The sequence below is a fragment of the Pituophis catenifer genome, unplaced genomic scaffold, assembly GCF_029215685.1.
Source record: "Pituophis catenifer annectens isolate HBS135680 unplaced genomic scaffold, rPitCat1.0.hap2 SCAF_4, whole genome shotgun sequence".
In the NCBI taxonomy this organism is placed as follows: Eukaryota; Metazoa; Chordata; class Lepidosauria; order Squamata; family Colubridae; genus Pituophis; species Pituophis catenifer.
In genome coordinates, this window is record NW_027256884.1 from 113,575,747 (window position 1) to 113,595,997 (window position 20,251).

General features: G+C 35.1%; 2 protein-coding genes across 4 annotated transcripts; both read left to right on the plus strand.

Moving 5' to 3' along the window:
* The first annotated feature begins 119 nt into the window (after positions 1-119).
* On the plus strand, positions 120-5,925 carry KBTBD3 (kelch repeat and BTB domain containing 3). The gene is made up of 4 exons (XM_070943953.1): positions 120-166; positions 259-403; positions 3,053-3,294; positions 3,756-5,925. Exons 3-4 carry the CDS (start codon positions 3,071-3,073, stop codon positions 5,350-5,352), a joined length of 1,821 nt encoding a protein of 606 aa, XP_070800054.1. The 5' UTR covers positions 120-166; positions 259-403; positions 3,053-3,070; the 3' UTR covers positions 5,353-5,925.
* Positions 5,926-8,538: 2,613 nt separating this feature from the next.
* MSANTD4 (Myb/SANT DNA binding domain containing 4 with coiled-coils) lies at positions 8,539-18,086 on the plus strand. 3 transcript variants are annotated; one of them, XM_070943957.1, is made up of 5 exons: positions 8,539-8,566; positions 9,789-9,839; positions 11,394-11,449; positions 14,150-14,638; positions 16,703-18,086. In XM_070943957.1, the coding sequence occupies exons 4-5, from the start codon at positions 14,177-14,179 to the stop codon at positions 17,276-17,278; spliced, it is 1,038 nt and encodes a 345-aa protein (XP_070800058.1). In that variant the 5' UTR covers positions 8,539-8,566; positions 9,789-9,839; positions 11,394-11,449; positions 14,150-14,176; the 3' UTR covers positions 17,279-18,086. The 3 variants fall into 3 exon arrangements, with proteins under 3 accessions (XP_070800058.1, XP_070800059.1, XP_070800057.1); XM_070943958.1 differs by lacking the exon at positions 8,539-8,566 and adding an exon at positions 8,736-8,766; XM_070943956.1 differs by lacking the exon at positions 8,539-8,566 and adding an exon at positions 8,743-8,766 and having other exon boundaries at positions 9,792-9,839.
* The last annotated feature ends 2,165 nt before the right edge of the window (positions 18,087-20,251 follow it).

A 20,251-nucleotide genomic window follows, 5' to 3' on the forward strand; every position in this document is an offset into this window, starting at 1 on the left:
GCGGATTGGGAAGAGGCGGGGTTAAATGAGTGATTGACATCTGCCCATACGAATCAGGACGCAATACTTGTTTTGACTGACAGGAGGGAAGCCAATGGACGAACTGCGGTGGGTTTTATGCGGCCGATGTAGCAGATGTTTCCTACAGCTCCTTTGGAGGATGCAGGTAGGTAAAAGTGACGCGATACAGCCAGAATTAAAAAAAAAGGGGGGGGAATGAGAGATGGGCTGAATGATAGTGAATTCATTCTCGCAAAGGAAGTCACACTTGCGGAAATGGTACGAAGCCCCTTCTCTTCCGAAATGGGGTCGATTGAAGAAAAGAACAGCCCTTTTCGCTAAAGCATCAGAGGCCATAACGAGCATGCGCGCGTACTTGGGCATGCGCAAAAAGAAGTACTAGGTAGGTACGTCTGATGGGCGTGGCGCGGAAAGTGGAAGCCGTTAAAAAAAAAAATAAACGCAGCGCGGGCGGGAAAGGAGATGCAGGGATGCTTTTTGGGGGGGGGGGAGGGGATTTGATTGCAATGTGAAAGAATGAATTCTTTCACTTCTTAGGCGATGCTTGATCTACTTAAAATTAGAAAAAGAATTAGACTACCCTGTGTTGTGATAAGCGGACACGTCATTACCCCGCACGTGCTAGGCTAGAAACCGGGAGACCGAGTTCGATTCCCCACTGAGGCACGAAAGCCAGCTGGGTCACCTTGTGCCAGCCACTCTCTTTGGCCCTAGGAAGGGGGCAATGGCGAATCACCATCTGAAAAAACCATGCCAAAACTGCAGAATGAACTAGCGCTTTCTTAGTCATTTGTGTAAAAGCTGGCCTTATTCCCAGCGGAATTACGCTAGAAATCAATTTAAAAAACTCAGCAGCACCTCCTTCCCTCCCCCAAAATCTGTTGCCTTCCAGAACTGCTGGAATTACAATTTCCAGAATCTCGAGATTGCAAGGGGATCATTTTTTTTTTGAGTGTTTTAGTCCAGAGGATTTGAAAGGTAGCAGATTTAGGCGGGGGTGGGGGGGGTGGGGGAGGGGATCTAAAAGTCGAAATACTTTATGTCTAAACTTTGATGAGAGCTGTACTTTTCAGATACAAGGGATATTATTCAGACAGGTGTATATCCATTTCGGTTATAGAAGGGGACTGAAGGGGGCATATTTGAGTCAGAAAAGGATTGCAAACTCAAAAAAGATAATTACCGGTAACAATTACAATTTCAGTGCAGTAATTGTTACTGAATAATGTGATGGAGCTCTCCCAAGGAAAATGCCTGGATAGTATTTAACAATATTTGGTATTATTGCTAAAACTGCTACTTTTGTATTAGGTTTATTGTGATGATTATTTATGTCCGCTAAGAATTAGGGGGGAAACTTCTCATCTCTGCAAAAGTGTTTGTTAGCCTGAGTCAGAAAATGGATATACAAAGATTTGAAAGTTGCTTCTTCTAACCAAGTTCTGAAGTGAGACTACTACATTAAATTTTCACTATTTCTTTGGCTATGAAAATGGATAGCAGAAATCTTTATTTAGTTTTGTGTGTTTATGTTGTACCCAAGTAATTCTGAAATGCAAACTGTACATTTCTTATGCTTAGTGTATTAATCCTAATATGTATTACCGTATTTAAAAGTGTCAGCTTTTGTGAATTTATACCTTAGGATATTAACAGAAATTGGTCACTGGAAATAAGTGATCAATAGGGCTGTTTATGAAAGAAGCTTTTAGTCCTATGCTATTTTGTTTTAGCACACAAGAGTTCTTAACTGCAATAACTACAGTATGAGTCATCAACACAGAAGGTATAGCTTTTATTAATTTAGCTGCATATCCCAGTAAGAAGCCTAGGAAATAATATATCCTGCTAGATTCTGACACATTTCCATACCTCACTAATGGCAAGATTTTGCTTGATAAATGAGATTTAAAAACATTTTGCTTTCATTAAATATGTTTTTATATATATATATATTATTTATATATATATTTACTGTGCAAAAATGATAAAATCATAGACCTAGTACAAAGAGAAAAGGTGCAGTGAACAATTGAAATATTCACAAATTATATCTATTACTTACTATTACTTTTATTACTATTACCTGAGTAGGGCTACATCTTTGTCATCATTTAGTTTTTCCTATGAATTGGTACAGCTAAGCTAACAAGAATGTAAAGTTTAATATATGTGTTTGAACATAATGTCTTAGTTTTTCGCTTAATGATCCAGAATAGACAATGAAAGTTACTGATCTATAATTGCTGCCTTATTTAAGAGTGACCAGCTATGTACTGTAGTATAAATGAGAAGCCAAATTTTACTGACATGAGAAGTCAAATGGGAAATAATTTAACATAATCACCAAGTCAGAATTCTCCAGATTTCTAACATATCATTTTGTGACCATGTGGCAAATATTTTACTTATGAGCCTAGTGGTTTTTTAAGTATTTATGTCCTATTTTTTTCTTTTCAGCTTACTGCAAAACTACAGAAACCAGTGCAATTCCATTTTTCTATTTCTTGTTTTTTCTATCTAGTAGTTTCTACTCATTTTCTATTCTAGCTAAAATCAGATAACAGAGATGATTTTCAGAATATTTAGCTATTTGCAGAGAAACAATAAAATTGTATTACAGGAGCCCCACAGTGGAATTTACTTCTTAATAGCAGTAAATAGGATTATGTTGCTAGTTAATTGTCCTTCCAGCAACATGCTTCTGGACTGGAAGGTGTAAATCATAAAGCAATGCAGATATTTCAGTATCAGTGAGGTACAGTGTAATTCATTGCATTCAAAGCATTCTAATTTCAGCACATTCTAATTTCATTCTCTGCCTATGTTATTTTATCCCTGAATTAGAAATATAGATAAAGCCTAGGTACCAGAGAAATTAGAATTTCCATATTTTAATTTAGATTATTTAAAAATTCATATAGAGGACACTCCTCAATACATCAGGACCATGAAGTAGTATTTTTTTCTCAGTAATTTGTTATGAAAATAAGAATTATGTTTATAATGTCTATATTATGTCTATCAATAGTAAAAGATCAAAGAAGCCATGGACAACCAGTACAATTCGAATCGCACCCCAACGTGCAATGGAATTTCAACTCATGACAAGAAAATCAGTTCTTTGGTGGCTGAAGATCATGGTCAGAGAATCTTAACCATACTGCAAAACTTCAGAGCTCAAAACATATTTTTTGACTTTAAAATACTTGTAAAAGATGAAGCAATTCCCTGCCATCGTTGTGTACTAGCAGCATGTAGTGACTTTTTCAGGTAAATGTATTTCTAAGTTGGCTCTTTCGCTACTGAATGTTGCTAAAGTTGACTAAAAACCATAAGAGTCAGCCCATGCAATTCAAATTGTAGAATTTTTTGATACTGACTTGCACAAATTCCATAAAGTTGCATAGTTATATAAAAATCAATAATTCAGTCAGTTACTCAAAAAATTGCAGGGATTTTAAAAGTAGCTGTTCATTTTCTGCAATTGTATTCCAGGCCATTTAGAAATCCCATTGAATTCAAAGGTTCTTCCAATATATGCCTGTAGAGGATTGTGCTTTTGTTGTTAAGATAACATGATGCTTATACTACATAAATGTAATATATATATAAATGTAATATATATATATATATATATATATATATATATATATATATATATATATATATATATATATGTGGATATTGGTGACGATGACAAAACATGTTAATCATCTATATTTTAATTACAGGGCCATGTTTGAAGTTAACATGAAAGAAAGAGATGGTGGGAGTGTTACGATAAGTAATTTAACACCCAAGGCAGTGAAGGCTTTTCTAGATTATGCTTATACTGGAAAAACAGAGATAACAAATGATAATGTGGAAATGTTCTTTCAGCTGTCCTCCTTTCTTCAAGTTTCACTTCTTTCACAAGCTTGCAGCGACTTTCTAATTAAGAATATTGATCTTGTTAACTGTTTGCAACTCTTATCCATTTCTGAAAGTTATGGCTCCACCAAGCTGTTTGAGCGTACACTTGAGTATGCCCAGCTCCATTTTTCTTTGCTTCTCCAATCAAATGATTTCTTAGAAATGAATTTTGAGATACTGCAAAAATGCATAGAAGCTGATGAGTTGAACGTACCAGATGAAGAATTTGTGTTGAAAGCTGTCTTTTGGTGGATGAAACATGACTTAGAAACAAGGCATAAATATCTTCCTCATTTGATGAAAAAGATCAGGGTACATCAGTTACCTGAAAAGACATTGCAGGATATTTTGCACTCTGAGGAACAGTTACTTAAAACCACGAATTGCTTAGCAGTAATCAAGGAAGCAATTCAAAATGTACAGAGTTTCAGTGGGCTTTTCCCAGATCCCCGCCCATCAACTACTGAAAAATACATACTGGTTCATAAAACCGAAGAAAATAAACTTAATCAACATACATTTTGCTACAATATTAAAACTGATCAGTGGAAAGAACTGATACAAATAAATATATTTGATCTACCTGGATCAAGTTTATCTAGTTATGGTGAAAAAATATTCATAACTGGTGGGTGTAAAGGTAACTGTTTCCGGACTATTAGACTTCATATTGCTGAAACGTTTCACGATGCCACAGATCAAACTTGGTGTTACTGCCCAGCAAATGATAGCTTCTCAGTAGTATCTGCCATGAAGAAGCCAAGGACAATGCATACATCTGTTGTGATTTTAAATTGTTTGTATGTAATAGGAGGGAAGACAAGAGCATCTCAGGATATCAAAAGCCTTTTGGATGTTGAGGCATATAATCCCCTGACTAGAGAGTGGAAATCTGTCAGTCCATTACCAAGGGGGATCTACTATCCAGAAGCAAGTGCCTGTCACAGTGTAATATATGTGCTTGGTTCTGAAATTGAAATTACAGATGCCTTTAATCCATCTCTTGATTGCTTCTTTAAATATAATGCTGTAACAGATCAGTGGTCTGAGTTAGTAGCAGAATTTGGGCAATTCTTTCATGCAACCTTAATCAAAGCTATTCCAGTGAACTGCACTTTATACATTTGTGATCTTTCCACTTACAAAGTTTATAGCTTTTGTCCGGAAACCTGTATCTGGAAAGGAGAAGGCTCTTTTGAGTGTGCTGGTTTTAATGCAGGGGCAGTTGGAATAGAAGATAAAATATACATTCTGGGTGGAGATTATGCTCCTGATGAAATAACTGATGAAGTACAGGTCTACCATAGCAGTAGATCTGAATGGGAAGAAGTTGCGCCTATGCCAAAGGCCCTTACTGAGTTTCATTGTCAAGTGATTCAGTTTAATAAATTCAGGGATCCGTGGTTGCAAAAGTAATGTGATACAAATGATTATACATAAGTATCTAATTTCTCATATATATTTGCTTTTTATTATTTATTAATTTTTTTTGCCATTCATTTTAGCCACTGTGATTTTAAGGTAACCAAATATTAGGTTGTCAATCTACCAAATCATATTTCCGCTTCATTTTCATAGAATGGGGATTGGTAATTGCTCTGTAGTTAATGTGTTAAGACACATCTTTTGAGTTTGGATGGCCTGTGTTTAATAATAATTTATTAATAAATTATTAAATAAATTATTGAATTTGTATGCCAACTGACTTCCAATGATGGACTTCCTTCTTTAGATAAGCTCTGCCTAATAGCTGGCTACTTTTGATATTGAGAGTGGTTTCTAAAATAACTTTTTGGGCGGGGGCAAGAACTGATTTAAAAATTACACTAGACAACTTATAATTATCCCCCAATTTCTATAAATTTATTTAAATAGCATCCATAAACTGAATATATTTTAGATTACTAATTTCAGGAATAAAAAGAATCAATATTATGGTATAAATGTGCACATGTATGTGTTTGTGTATTAATGATTTATACTTTTAATAGTGGGAGAAAAACATTACAACCCTATAACATACAAATTCAAGAGTTGTGTTCCATGCATCACATAATCAGCTGTTTGCTGTCATGCTTTTCCTTTCTTTGCGGCTATAAAACTGCATTTTTCTCCAAATAAAGTCACAAATCATTAATATATTTCATAACCTGTTTTATATTTTCTGTTTACATTAATAACTTCTGCAGCAATTTCCTATTGAGGCAACAGTCATAATTTGAAAACCTATCCCAGAGTTTATTCCTAAATGAATATGCACTTAAAGGATTTTTCATCTTACATCTAAAGAAGAAAATTCAGTTGTACTGGTGCAACAGAAACACTGATTTATTACAAGTTCCTTCCTGTATATCACTAAGTTGTTTTTTCAATATAATCAAGACAGGAATATTTCATATTAATTGTAATTACTTAATTTCAACATATTTTCTCTTTCATTGCTATCAAATACTATTAAAGTTTCACTAAATCATTGCCATTTATTTCAAATGTATGAGTATAAATTACAGTTCAATTTCTTTCAGGGAAAGTGATTGAATTATTGAAATTTATTTTTATCCTAAAGGCTAGGCTCTTCTTCCTTAAATTATATAATCATAACATGGACCATGGATTGTCAATTCTCATCTGCTCATGTACCGTTCATTCCTTGTGCTGAAAATAAGTAGTATTATACCATACATTGTATAAAGGAGAAATATAATTTGTTCTTGCAGTCTTTATTCTTAAATATGATCTTGAATAAGTGCTGCTGATTTCAGTTGGACATACTCTTGAGAAAACATCTTTCAAGGAATCAAGCACAACAAAATAATTTAGGAATTAAGATAGAAACCATAAGAATGTGATAATGAGTTACATTAAATAGCTCCCAAGAATTTGGACTGTTACATAAGTTTTTTTTTTTTTTTCATAACATCAAAAAAGACTTTGGAAAATTTTACCAGCTTTAAAGCAGTAGTTAAACAGTGATGGAATTATAGCTCAAAAAGAAAAACCAGGTCACATGCATGAGCAGTTGGTCTTGTTGGCTATAGTATGTTAATGAATTGCATGTGAATAAATATCTTATTTGCACTAAGAACATATCAATATTTCAATTATCCAATTATTGTATGATCAATAAAGATATGGCATGATGTAATGAACAGTGTAATATATATCTACTACCATAATCAGTATCAGCATTCAAATGTAACATTCAAATGTAATTATTTTACATATTACTTTATACCAGAAGTGGCCTCCAACCTTTTGGGCACCAGGGACCTGTTCCATGGAGAGGTTTTCCACGGACCGTGTTTGTGTGTGTGTGTGTGAGAGAGAGAGAGAGAGAGAACTGATATTTAAAAAGCAAATATCTATTGTTGAATGTGACATGGCAATTTTTTGTACAGAAAAATGGTTAATAGTTATAATAATCTCCAATTGAAGTATCCTTAGAAATGCACTGTAGTTTAATGATTTACAAAAAAATAGTTCTAGTTTACAGTTAAATGATGAATCAGATTTTAGATGGGATCGTGATCTAAAGTTAATTTACTTCTGTGAATTACAAGAAGAGATACAAGAATTAAATGGAAAAACAACCAAATTTTGAGATGTTAACGAGTTTTTTTAAAAGTGGGCAACTACCAACTAGCAAATATAAGAATGCAAGTGAGTAAGGCTGGTAAGACAGGAACATGGCTTCTTAGGAGACATCAAGATCACCTACTATCAAATGAAGACAGATCTCATAAAAGCAGACATTGCCATCTATGACCTCAATGACCAACCCAACACTCCTGTAGAGATTCTCAAGTCATCCAAGTCATGGCTGTCCCAAAGGTACTTTTTCAGGAGGCAAATGGACTTCCTTGGTTTTTTTTCTTTTGAAGATGTTTAGCTTCTCATCCCAGAAGCTTCTTCAGCTCTTCCATTCCCCACTATCTTGTCAGAGCTGAAGAAGCTTCTTGGATGAGAAGCAAAACATCTTCAAAATAAAAAACAAGTTCAGTTGCCTCCTGAAAAAGCAACTTCGGCCCAACACTGTCCTTTTGAAACTGTCTAAGATGCTGTCCCAAAGGACAGTAGTCAAGAGGCAACTGGACTTTCTGGTTATTCTTTGAAGATGAAGCTTCTTGGATGAGAAGTGAAACGTCTTCAAAGAAACAAAGTCCAGTTGCCTCTTGAAAAAACACCTTCAGGACAACCACGACCTGGATGACTGAGAATCTCCACAGACATTTAGTGCACCAAGTATATGTTATTTTGGCTCATAAAAGGTTCTAAACCATATTGTTTGTTTGGGCTTAGTTCTTGGGGTTTGTGAACCACGGTTTAGAGGTAATTTGCATGAATTCAGCGTGCGAGTAAGCGAACAAGAGGTCTCCTCGGGGAACATCTCTAAAACTTCTTCCAAAAGAGAACGGCGAATAGGCGCCGGCGACAAAACGCAAACGACGACCGGCTTGTCTTTTTGTTTTGTTTTGTTTGTTTTCTCCTCTCCAGCCAATGAGAGCGGCCTCTCTAGATGACACGCAGCTCTCGCGCCCAATAAGCCAGGCGCCTGGATGGAGAGGCGTAAGGTGAAGTGGCGGGGAGGGGGAGACAGTGAAAAAGGAGGCGGAGGAAAACGCTGAGCAAAGTTGCGTGAGTTTTGAGGAGAAAAAGAGGCGGGCCGGAGGGAGGCGGTTGGGGCTTGGGAAGGGAGCGCGCGAGCTGACGAGCCGAGCGGCTCGGCCCAATCGGCGCGTCGCTTGGACCGGTGAGTGACGGGCGAGCTCGTCAGCGGCAAGGGGGGTGGGTCAAAAGGCCGGCGTTCGAAGGGGGAGCGTTTGCGCGCAGGTGAGGAGCTTTTGCGCTACTGAGGGAGGGTAGAAAGGAAAGGAAGGGGAGGAGCCGCGTCGGCCTGTGGGGAGCGGGGTAGCTGTTGGCTTGGTGGTGTTGAAGTGGCGCCTTCCTTACCTCCCCCCCCCCCGTTCTTTGCTCGCCGCTGTTTTTTTTTTTCCCCCCAGTGGGCTCCCCTTTCCCTTCCGACCCCCGACATTCCCGTTAGGGAGCCGCTCCTTCGTCCGCCGGATGGAGGGAGGCCGGTGCGTGGCCCCTTCCCCGATCAGAGCCGTGCAGGATAATGCTCCCTTCCCTCCCATTCTGAAGCGCTTCCACCCGCTCTACTTCAAGAGGGAGGGTGGACGCCTTCGCCCCCCCTCCCCCCCCTCTCTCTGCCATTCCCTCAGACTTGTGCTTAAAGGCGGGAAGAACGGGCACCAATTCTGAGGCGGTAGACTGGACTGTGCCATTTAAGGTGGGGGGGGATGCTGGACAAATGCATTTCTGACCAGGTTTATTCTGGTATATTAAGTATTGATAAAACTAGAGTGGCCAAAAGGGCTATTAAGACGGAACCAGTGTGCCTCTTGAGAAAGAACGAAGGTGTTTGCTTGCCATTAAGGTAGCAAATGGCCCCGACCAGAAGCTGCTCGACCTTTTTGATTTTCCCTAAGCCATGGCTTGTCAAAGAAGCTGCCCGCATTACCCTCAGTTTTAAATGATGGCTTGTGAGTTTTGATGGCTTCCTTCACCAAGCCAAAATTAAATAGCAGACCAACCTACTGCTGTATGCACTCAAATCTTTGGGTTTGGTGGCTTCACTTCTTAATCCCTGGGTTTCACATCATAAGCCTAGAAGATCTTGCTGGATCCAGTTTGGAATGTGCTTGAACATGACTTAGCATTTTATGATTTCAGTGCTAGTCTAAATGGCCAGTTGAGTATATATGACTCATTTGAACAAGACAATTTATCTTAAATATCATTTACTGTTCTCTTCATTTCCTAGTGTTTTTGTTTGTTTGTTTTTTACACAGCAGTCTGATGCTATGGTCTTTGCAGTTATAAGGAATAACGGCTGCAAAAAGGTAAAACTACACTACCACCCTCCATTCCAAAGAATAAATCTACTTAAGATTTTAATGTAGGTTTTGATTTCTTGAGCATTCGCAAATAGCCTAAACCCCTTCCAATCTAGATTCGTCTTTTAGGCATCTAGATCAAGGCAATTTGAGATTCAATACAAGATTGATCTAGAAAATATTTTCCCCAAACCATAAGTTTCATAGCTGTATTGAAGACAGGAGAAAAATTGTTAGCATTTTAGTAGTGCTCAAGAGCATTAATAGATTTAAATAATCTGGAGGTTATGATTGGACTTTGCAATAGGAAAAAAATAGCAAACAATGGTAGATAATATTCATTAATGTAAAAATGTGTTCTGGAAAAGGAGCTTTGAAAATATTTACAGAATATTAAATTCAAAATTAGCTGTTGCTGTGCAAGAAATTATGTAGATAGTGAAGTTGTGGCTAGCTATTAATCACTGATGCCCTCAAAGAGAGATAAAATACGTTTTTAAAGATTAGCTGTAGCAACAGTTTTTCTTCATTTTGATAATGGGGAATGCATTGTCAAAAACAGCAATCCACAAATATTTTGCAATAATAGGATGAAGCCAGAGTAGGTAGAGTTCATTTTCATCTTGATTGGATACCTAAAATGTATCAACTAATGCTAAGTGTAAACTATACATTTAGAATTAAAAGATGATAAATTTAGGAATTTTTATATAGACCAAAACTAAAAATCAATTACTTTTCTACATTAAAATCTGTTCTTCAGTTCCAATCTTTTTCATGTTGAGTTAGATATTTTTGGCTAAAGAAGAAAATTGGTGACATTGCTTTTAAGTAACTGACCTGTATTTGCCAATCCACAGACCATCCAGAGTTCTAGAAGAAAATCTAGTTCTTAAGTGAAAATCTACTCTTAAGTGAAAAACAACACAAGCATTAAAAATTGAAATTAATGTACTTTATTTTTGTTTGTATCTCACCTTATTGTTTTTACAAAAAACTCAAGGCAACAAACATATCCAGCATACCTTCCTCCTATTTGCCCACAACAACAAGCCTGTGAGATGAGTTGCACTGAGCATGACTGGCCTAAAGTCACCCAGCTAGCTTTCATGGCTAAGGCGGGACTAGAACTCATAGTTTGCTACATTGTAGCTTGATGCATTAACCAGCAGATAAACAAGTAGATCAAAGAACTAATACTTCAAAGGGCATCTGATGAAATTTGGGTATTGTGTCACACATCCATAGGAAGTCTTTACACAGAATCCTAAGTCTTGAAGTTGCTTTCCTGATCTTTTTTTCAGTGCTCTGCAGTGATGGTAAATGACAGGACACTGGTGAAATGAAGAGCGGCATCTTTGCAAACGAGGCTGAATTTTTCCTTTGGTCTCTGATTTATTTCTTCTTTTTAAAACTGGTCTGATTTCATTTAATAACATTATTGGACTGGATGAAGAAAGGTTTGCTGATATCATCCCAGATATAGCGTGTGGGATGAAAAGTAGAACTAATTAAAAGTGAATTGCCTAGAGCAAATTTTTGTTTGTTTTGTTTTTTCAGACTAATTTTGAGGTAATAGAAATGTGAAGGCTTCATTTTCGTTGGCTGTGAATCAGGTATTGTGTTATAGAATAAAACTCAGTAGATTTTAAAGTTTATTTAGTTAATATTTGGTATTAATAAACCAAGTATAATTTTTCCAAAAGGAAATTAACTATTTGTTCTATAAAATATAATACAGAAATCCCATTGTTTCCTTGCTGTACTTTATACATTCTTGGCTTAGAAAAAGATATAAGTTCAGTTTCATGTAGAAATAATTGAAATTTAATTTTTCAGATTTTAACCATAAGCCCATAATATAAGTAATATAATAATGCTGTCAGAATAGTGTTTCCATAAGTTCTGTTGACATAATATCTTGTTTGCTTTGATTCTTGCAATAAGTATTGTGTGATGAAAAGCAAAACAAAAAAATTAAATTTTACGGAAAGTTTCTCAAACATTTCAATAGATGTGAATTTTTTTTTATTTTCATATTTAAAAATAGTAACTTTTATAATTTTTTATATAAAAACTATCAGGTTGCAAAGTAAAATGAGAAAATGGGTGTATGTCTAGTTCTCTTTTTTCCTTCAAGTGCTTCCAGAATGGGTATGCACTTCGACCATTGGATATGGTGCCACACAAATGGGATTTTAACCAATCTATTTTGGATATATATTTTAGTCTATTGTCACATATGCTATTTCAAAGTGGGATGAAAGAACTTTAAAAAATAGCTTCAGAATCAGGCCAACAAATTATCTGGTCTGGTATAGATAGGTTTAAGAACTGCAAGTGTTTCTTTTTTCTTTTAGTTTCTTGGATCACTCTGATCAGACTTTGGCAGAGGCTAAAAATTGACAAGATAGTTTTCCATTTTAGACAAAAGTACTTTAGCAAATTTAGAAGAAAAGAGAAATCCCATGGGTATAATACGGCTTGCTCCCTTTGTGTTAATTCATCCTCTACCCAATGTAACATTTGGGAAATCAAAAAGTTTCCGAGTAATGATCCTTTCCTGAATAATGTTCTATACAATGCTGCTCAGAAGCCCAGAATGAAAGCAATTGTTTTCTTTCCATTATCCATATTAAACTTATATATTAAAAATGTTCATAATCGACTTTTTCAAACAATCTAAATCAAAGGACATAGCAGCATAGTTATATGTAAGAAAATAACGCAGGTTGTAAACACTGTCTTTTACATATATCTTTAAAAAAACATCATTCTAGTTTGCATAGTTAGAAGTAGTGCCCATTTGTGCCTAATTTTTTTCTGCTTTGCTTACGCATTTGTGTTCAATCCTGAAACGTGTAAGCTGTTCTTGTACTACCCAGTCTATTACTAAGAAAATTGAAATTTTCAAACATCAGTTAGATTTAAAGTGTGCAGTCTTAGTTGTTAAAAATGAAGCTGCTAACAGAAGAATTCAGTGTCAAGACTAGAGATAATATGCTAACATAAAACAAGTACTTGTCAAAGCTATTGAAAGAGCAGCTAAATATCTACTATCTTGGAATGATAAGGAAAAAGTGCAGAGTTTAAACCCCAGAGCACAGTTCTATAAATAGGTTATGTTTTCTGCATGCTGAGAGCATATGGCTTCATTCTGGTTTACAATAAAGAGACAATTCTACCCAAGCTGTGTCTGAGAGTCTTCTGCCAAGTAAACTGACTTCTAAATAAGGTGGTTAAATGTCAGAGAGTTGAAATGTATTGCCAAGTGTGATGTAAAACCTGAAAATTGGTCTTTCAGGCCCATTTATTGTAGTCCTAAGGTTATGATGCTGAAATTTATCAGAACTAAATAATGAAACCCAGTGAAGCTTTTCTATGTTTTGTAAGAAAAAAAATCAAGATCATTTATTCAGCTTTGGATAGTCTGTATTCTTATATATTGGAAAACATCCTCAAATCCAAAGCAGGACCAACAGCACTTTTAGTGGCCCAGAAGGTTAAATAAATTTGTCTATGGATTGAAAAGGTTGATTGCCCCTGATTTTAAAAAGTAGTTTCTTTTCAGAACAGAAAAATACTATTGTTACTTCAAAAGTATAATTGGGTTTATTTGCTGATTGAAGTTTTTGCTGACATGGATTTGATTTCTTATGGTTATAATATTCTATAGTTACTTAAGTGATCCTGAAAAACTAAATTATTGAATTCATATTAACATATATAGTAAGCAATATCTGCTCCGGTAAATTTGCCTTCATAAATCAATGAACTAATTCTGTTTAAAATCAGGTAGTCAGATCTTTTCCAGAATTTTGTGAATTCAGTTTTATTAGAGCTGTTCTGGAGATAGTAATATGTTGTTTGGTTATTAAAAATTGTCAGTATTAAACTACAAAATTAGAATTTCAATTTTTAATTATGTTTGTCAATAAAATTTTAAGGAAGCATCTGATATTGCGTAAAATATTTTTGTTCTAAAGTTTGCTAAAAATGCTTGAAAACAAGCATAATACTTTTAAAAATGTTTTGGTTTTGGTTTTTCAGGGAAAGTATGCTATATAAAATTAATTATCAGCATCATTTTTTCCAATAAATTAAGGCTCTCTTCATAACAATTATTTAATGGTTCTCATTTTTGAATCAAAGTTCTTTTGATTAAATATAGTACCTGTGTACTTGAACATTTAAATCAATTCCTGCTACTCATGTTTAAAGGGAGAAATCTAAAAGTTGAAAGAAAAACTTGTTACTATGGTATACTTAAGCAAATAGAATTCCAGGATGATTAAGTATTAATCCCTTTATTGCAGAAGGAAGTACATTGAAAGCTGGAAAACATGAAACAACTGAAAAGGAAAAGAAAAAGCAATTTCAGTGTTCAGGAGACCCAAACTTTACTTAAAGAAATCCGAAAAAGAAGAGAGGTGCTTTTTTCCAAACAGCTAAATACAACTATTAACGAGATGAAGCGGAAGGCTTGGGAAGAAATTGCAGAATGTGTGAATGCTGTAGGTGAAGGAGAACAAAGGACTGGGACAGAAGTCAAAAGGCGATACCTTGACTGGAGGGCCCTTATGAAACGAAAGCGACTGAATACTAACATAAAGTTGGTTGGAGCTGGCTTTCATCTCCCATCATCTGATCTGGATGATTCTCTCAATGAAGATATTGATGAGAAAATAGGTTTTCCAAATGAATCTAATTTTGAATGGCAAAATATCACAGACTTCAGAGAAGCAGGGGGATCGTTAACCGAAGTGAAAGTAGAAGAAGAAGAGGAAGATCCACAAAGTTTTGAAGTAAGTAATTCTTCTATAGTACATCTCAAAAACCTGGTATATAGGTATAGACTTTTTATATCCCCTATAAATACAATTTATCTGTGGTTTGTTTAATGTGAAAGCTATATTAATTATTCCGTTTGTGTACAAAGTTTGACAGAACATATAAAAAGATATTAATATTATACAGTTATGGACCTTTTATATTCACAAACTCATCAAATCCTTAGCCCATGAACATTTGACTCAAAGCAAAAAAAACCAAACATCTGGGGTGCATTTTTTAACTAAAAAAAACTAAGTCCAATTACTTATAATCTTATTTAACCATAAGCCTCACTAATTCTAATTTTTTAATGCAAACAGCCGCCCCTTCCAATCAGTCAATAGGAAAAGAATATGCTGTTGTCCGAACAAGAGCTATTTTGGTCTAGTGACAAGACACCAAGCTAAAAACCAGGAGACTGAGTTCTAGTCCCACTTTAGGCTTGAAAGCTGGCTGGGTGATTGGATCAGTCATACATTCTCACCCAAGAGATCTGGCTTGGGTGACAAATCAATTGGTTAATTCCTGTCATAACCAATGGATCACTCAGTTCATATGGAAAAGAAGGGAAGCAGATCCTGTCCTAGTGTGAAAAGCAATTAGGAAAAAATGCTCTTATCCAAGAAAACAGTATGTGTCTTCCATATGTATTTTTAACTTTTTTAAATTGCTAGTTTTACATAATAGATAGTAAATACTCTTGCAAACAGAATTGAAAAATGGAGGATGTCCTCTGATTATACACACATAACACATGTGAACTATCTTAAACTTTTAATAGTACTGGTATTAGTACTAAACAAAAAGTCTTTACTAAGCCAAATCTTTGTATCTATTATTATAAAATATTTGGAGGAAGAAGCCAAATTAACCTAAAATTATCTTAATCCACTCTGCCCCTAAATTCATTAGAGTATTTTTATCGTAAAATGCTGAGCTGGCAATTTTCTAGATATTTCTTCTGTGAATCAGTTAGTTGCTTTATTTCAATTTCAATTTCAAATCTTTATTGTCAGTGCACAACATATGTACAATGAGATTGGTTGAGCTTCCTCAGTGCACCCCCCCCCCAACACCGTGAAGACAGAAAATCCTTAACCCATTTGCAGGAGAGCTATCATGATCTAGAATGTGGATTCATTGGATGTTCATGTTTTCTGAAAACTTAGCATGTTTTCTTTGTTTATTACAACTTTTTCCAGTGTGATTTTTTTTAACATTATTCTTTCAGTGTGTGATCCAGCTTTTCATAACATTAATGGGGAATTTGTTGGTGGTATAGATTGCCAATTTCACAGATATTTTGACTCTTTGTTGCCTTACAAGCTGCTTGAATTTTATCCCTTTGATTTGTTTGATCTCTATTAAAACTTTTGGTATTAATTGGGGAGTGATTAGGTCTTCAGTACATACCTGTTTCAGCATGTGTTTTATAATGTTCATTATGTGAGCAATCTGTATAAACAACTATGAAATCTCTTAAATAGAGGAATTCCTTATTACCCAGCAGCTATTATTTTTTTGCGTTCCAAGCGAATAATTGATATTTGCTGAATAAATGTGATTCTTTTTATAAAAAGTCCTTTCTGTTTTGAAAATGTCTTAAAGCTGCCTAACTGATGTAGACATATCTAGGATTGAACTGTCAGAATGTATTTACCTTATTTTTAATTGGACATTTCATTCATCAAATTTTATTGCTTGATGTAGTGTTCTGACGGGTTTTTTTTTCCTGTGGCTTGGTCTCTGCTAAACAAATGACTACTGTGTGTGTACAGTGACATGGTGATGTTAACAAAGGAGGCAGAGCTGAACAGGTTATGTACTTTTGTTTACCAGGTGTTACGAGGTACAGGTAGTTAATACTTTTAGAGCAACATCTTTTGATGCCTACTTTCTGCTCTTGATTATATCAACACTTCTTCCATGTTAACATAGAAAATATTTGTGGCTGTAAGTGGGGAATTGTAGATCTACTTTATTTAGAGTGATAAAAATATCTATCTAGCACTAAAATTTCTAATTAATTTCCTTAGTTTCCTATTGAGGAAGAAGAGGAGATTTTGTCCTCAGTTTTGCCAGATTCCAAAAAGGAAAGTGACCTTCCTGATTTCACCCATATTGAAGAATTTGGAAATCTAAGTTCTGCTCAAGCTAGGCTGGCTTATGAAGATTCCCACTTGCTGATTAGCTTGGAGAAGCAGAAACTAGAGCTAGAAAAACAACGCCTGGATATTGAAGCGGAACGACTGCAAGTTGAGAAGGAGCGTCTGCAGATTGAAAAAGAGCGGTTGAGGCACATTGACCTGGAACATGAGAGGCTTCAGCTGGAAAAAGAGCGGTTACAAATTGAGCGGGAGAAACTGAGGCTTGAAGCTCAGCATGGTGAAAAACCTATCTTGGAGAATGATCCAAACCAGCCGGAAAAGCCTGTCCTACAACCTTTGGATTTAGAAACAGAAAAACTGAAAATTGAGAAAGAGCGTTTGCAGCTTGAGAAGGAAAGGCTGCAATTCCTGAAGTTTGAATCAGAAAAGCTGCAAATTGAAAAAGAACGTTTGCAAGTGGAGAAAGAACGGCTTCGAATTCAGAGAGAAGGGCATTTGCAGTGAACTTGCAGAGGAAATCATTACCAATGTTGTGTTTTGTTGTTTGTACTTTTAAAAAAAATCAGAATTGTATTTTGGTTTCATTAAAAGTGTTGGATAGTCTGGTCTTCAAAACATTTCACTACCAATGTTATCACTTTGCTACTGTGGTAATTACACTTTAAGAATACTTTTGTTTTGGCCTTAATTGAGCATTAATGTATTCATTTTTTTTTTTAAAAAAGCTGGGAATTGATGCTCAGTAAGTTGTTGTGCCTGTATAAATAGAATCTATTTGTGAAATTACATTTTGGTGAAACGGAAGAAGTGTGAATATCCTCTTGTATTCTCTGTTGTGAAACTTTACATCCACATTAAGAATCAAGGCTTGGCTGTATCTTGTCATTTTGAGAGGGTTATTCTAAATCCATAGGAACCTTTAATGTAAATTTGTGTCTGAGCTGAAGAAGTGAGTTTGAAATAGGCCTTGCACAAAAAAGTTAACCTCAAAAGTTATGCCTTTAATGTAAGGCATGTTCTTAAATGAAGTTGTTAAGGCCAGAGATTAAAGCTCTTAATGTTTTTGTTCTCAGTATATTTGTAAAGAAAAAAAAGTTTCAAGTGTATTATAAGAGATTTCACTTTTATGTCTAAGCTTGACCAAACCTACAGCTTCGGTATATAATTTTGGAAGACAGTTTGATATTCAAGTATTTGAGTTGGAATATATTTCTTGGGATTTACATAGATTATTTGGATTTATCAGTTTATTTACATCCCTATGTAATTATTTTTATTTTGCAAATAAAGTGTTATTTTATTATTGAAAGAAGTGTGATTTCATAATGTGAAATAAAATGGTCTGATGTAGATTAATTTATTCCCTGTAAACTATTTTTTTAAAAAATAAAGAATGAACACTCTGAATCTTATTCAATTGTACAAAAAATAATCTGCCTGATCTTAATAATATTGGCCTGTAAACAGTATATCATCTTGCAATGGAGAATGCACAGTATAGATAGCCTACTTCACTCTAAATTCAAAATTCAAGTGACTCTAGAATTTTGTTGGGTGAAAGATTGGAATTCCAAATATTTATGCTTGTGTGAGTTAAGAATCCAGCATAACATAGATTCATCAGACAAACATATCACATGGATTGATTTCACTGTATATAAATAGTGTGCACTCTGAGAACAATGAAATATAGATAATATTCCTTCCTGCAATGTTTTTACCGTTATTTTTTCCCCCGATTCCTTTCAGGAGCTGAATTTCTCACAATGAAAACATGCAAAACTAAACTCTTCTGTATAAACATATGCAACTTACTTTTGTTTCAGCAATAGAATACAGGCAAATGAGGGGATTAGGCATGAGAGAATTTAATGTAGCTTTGAAAGTACTATCAAATTGACCGTACCTAATTCACACAGTATTTATTACAAATAGTTCTACATTGTCACAAAGAAAATAACTCTGTCTTACAATGCATATAAAAAATATGACTGCTAATTGGAACACCATTGAAAGCTGGACAAAGGCCCCTCTGGCAATAGCTTCTTCCTGCTTGTCAAACAGGAAACATGAGTCCAGAGGTTCCAGTCCTTGATGATACAGGGGTTAAAACTATAAAAAAGAAAATTGGCAAAGGGGAGTGAGGATTCTGCAATTCATTGACATATCAAGGTGTTTTTCAGAGGCTGCATCCAAGGAAGTTTTGGGGTTAATTTACATGATGTAAATATCTTCTATACTAGTCATCCTTAAAAGTCTAAACTCCCTCAAACTATGGTTTGATCTCTAAAAGTGTAACACAATTCTTTATTCTTAAACGATCATTCAAACTATATTGAACTTTGTTATTTTCAGCCTCTGATGTAATAAAGTGGTTTGATAATTTTAACCCATATCCTTGGGACACTTGAAGCTTTTACGACAAATTCCATAATGGTTGTCTTGGGTGTACAACCACAATTGAGTACAAAATTTCTGTTGCTAAGAGGGACAGTTGTTCAGCAAGTTTTGCCCCATTTTACAACCTTTTTTTTTGCAACAGGTGTTAAGTAAATCACTGCACTTAGCAACATGGTTGTAAAGTGAATCTGGCTTCCTCATTGACTTTGCTTGTCAGAAGGTTTCAAAAGATGATCATGTGACCATGGGACATGGCAATCTGCATAAATATGAGCCAGTGAGGTCCAGTGTCCAAATTTCAATCATGTGACCATGGGGATACTGCAACGGTTGTAAGTTTGAAAATTGGTCATAGGTCACTTTTTCAGTGCTGTTGTAACTTTTACATGGCTTTTCCTAATGAAATACTTCCTCCTGAAACAGCATTTCCAGTCTTCCCTTTTAACATTTTGACTTAACGTTTGAGGTGTAAAATTGGGTTGTTTTAATTTACGGCCAAATATTTAATTATTTTAATACTGTTTTTAAATTTTGTATGCTCTGTTTTTACCTTGGCTGTGCACCGCCCTGAGTCCTATTTGGAGAAGGGTGGTATAGAAATTTAATAAATAAATAATAAATAAAACGTACTTTCTAAATTAAGTGATTAATCCAAGAAAGACATTGACAGCCACACAGCATCTGAATTCAAAAAACGGTTCTACCTAACATGCAACGTTCAGAACTCAGGCATTAAGAGAGAAAGAGGTATGTCAGTCTGTCCTAAGGTTTAAATTCTATGCCTTTTCCTCTGTCAATAATTTGGCCCTGATACATATTTTTTTCCAGTCAAAAGATAGTGGTTTTATTTAATTAACTTATACAATTTATTTGCCATCCATCTCATGACAAACAACTCTGGGTTGCTTACAGCATAGAAATATTGAAAAACATTAAAATCATCTATTGTAAAAACAAAACCCCACAGCAGATGAAAAACATAAACATATAAAATCACGGACATAAGATGGCAAAGAAGGAAGCCAGATACACAGGGATGGAAGGGAAGGGGAGGTGGGGTTGAATTTAATTAACCAA

Excerpts from the sequence above, each read along its gene's own strand:
- MSANTD4 (XM_070943957.1), top strand. The coding sequence starts at position 14,177 with ATGAAACAACTGAAAAGGAAAAGAAAAAGCAATTTCAGTGTTCAGGAG. Across the intron at positions 14,639-16,702 it reads AAGATCCACAAAGTTTTGAA|TTTCCTATTGAGGAAGAAGA; the intron begins GTAAGTAATTCT and ends TAATTTCCTTAG.
- KBTBD3 (XM_070943953.1), top strand. The coding sequence starts at position 3,071 with ATGGACAACCAGTACAATTCGAATCGCACCCCAACGTGCAATGGAATT. Across the intron at positions 3,295-3,755 it reads GCATGTAGTGACTTTTTCAG|GGCCATGTTTGAAGTTAACA; the intron begins GTAAATGTATTT and ends TTTTAATTACAG.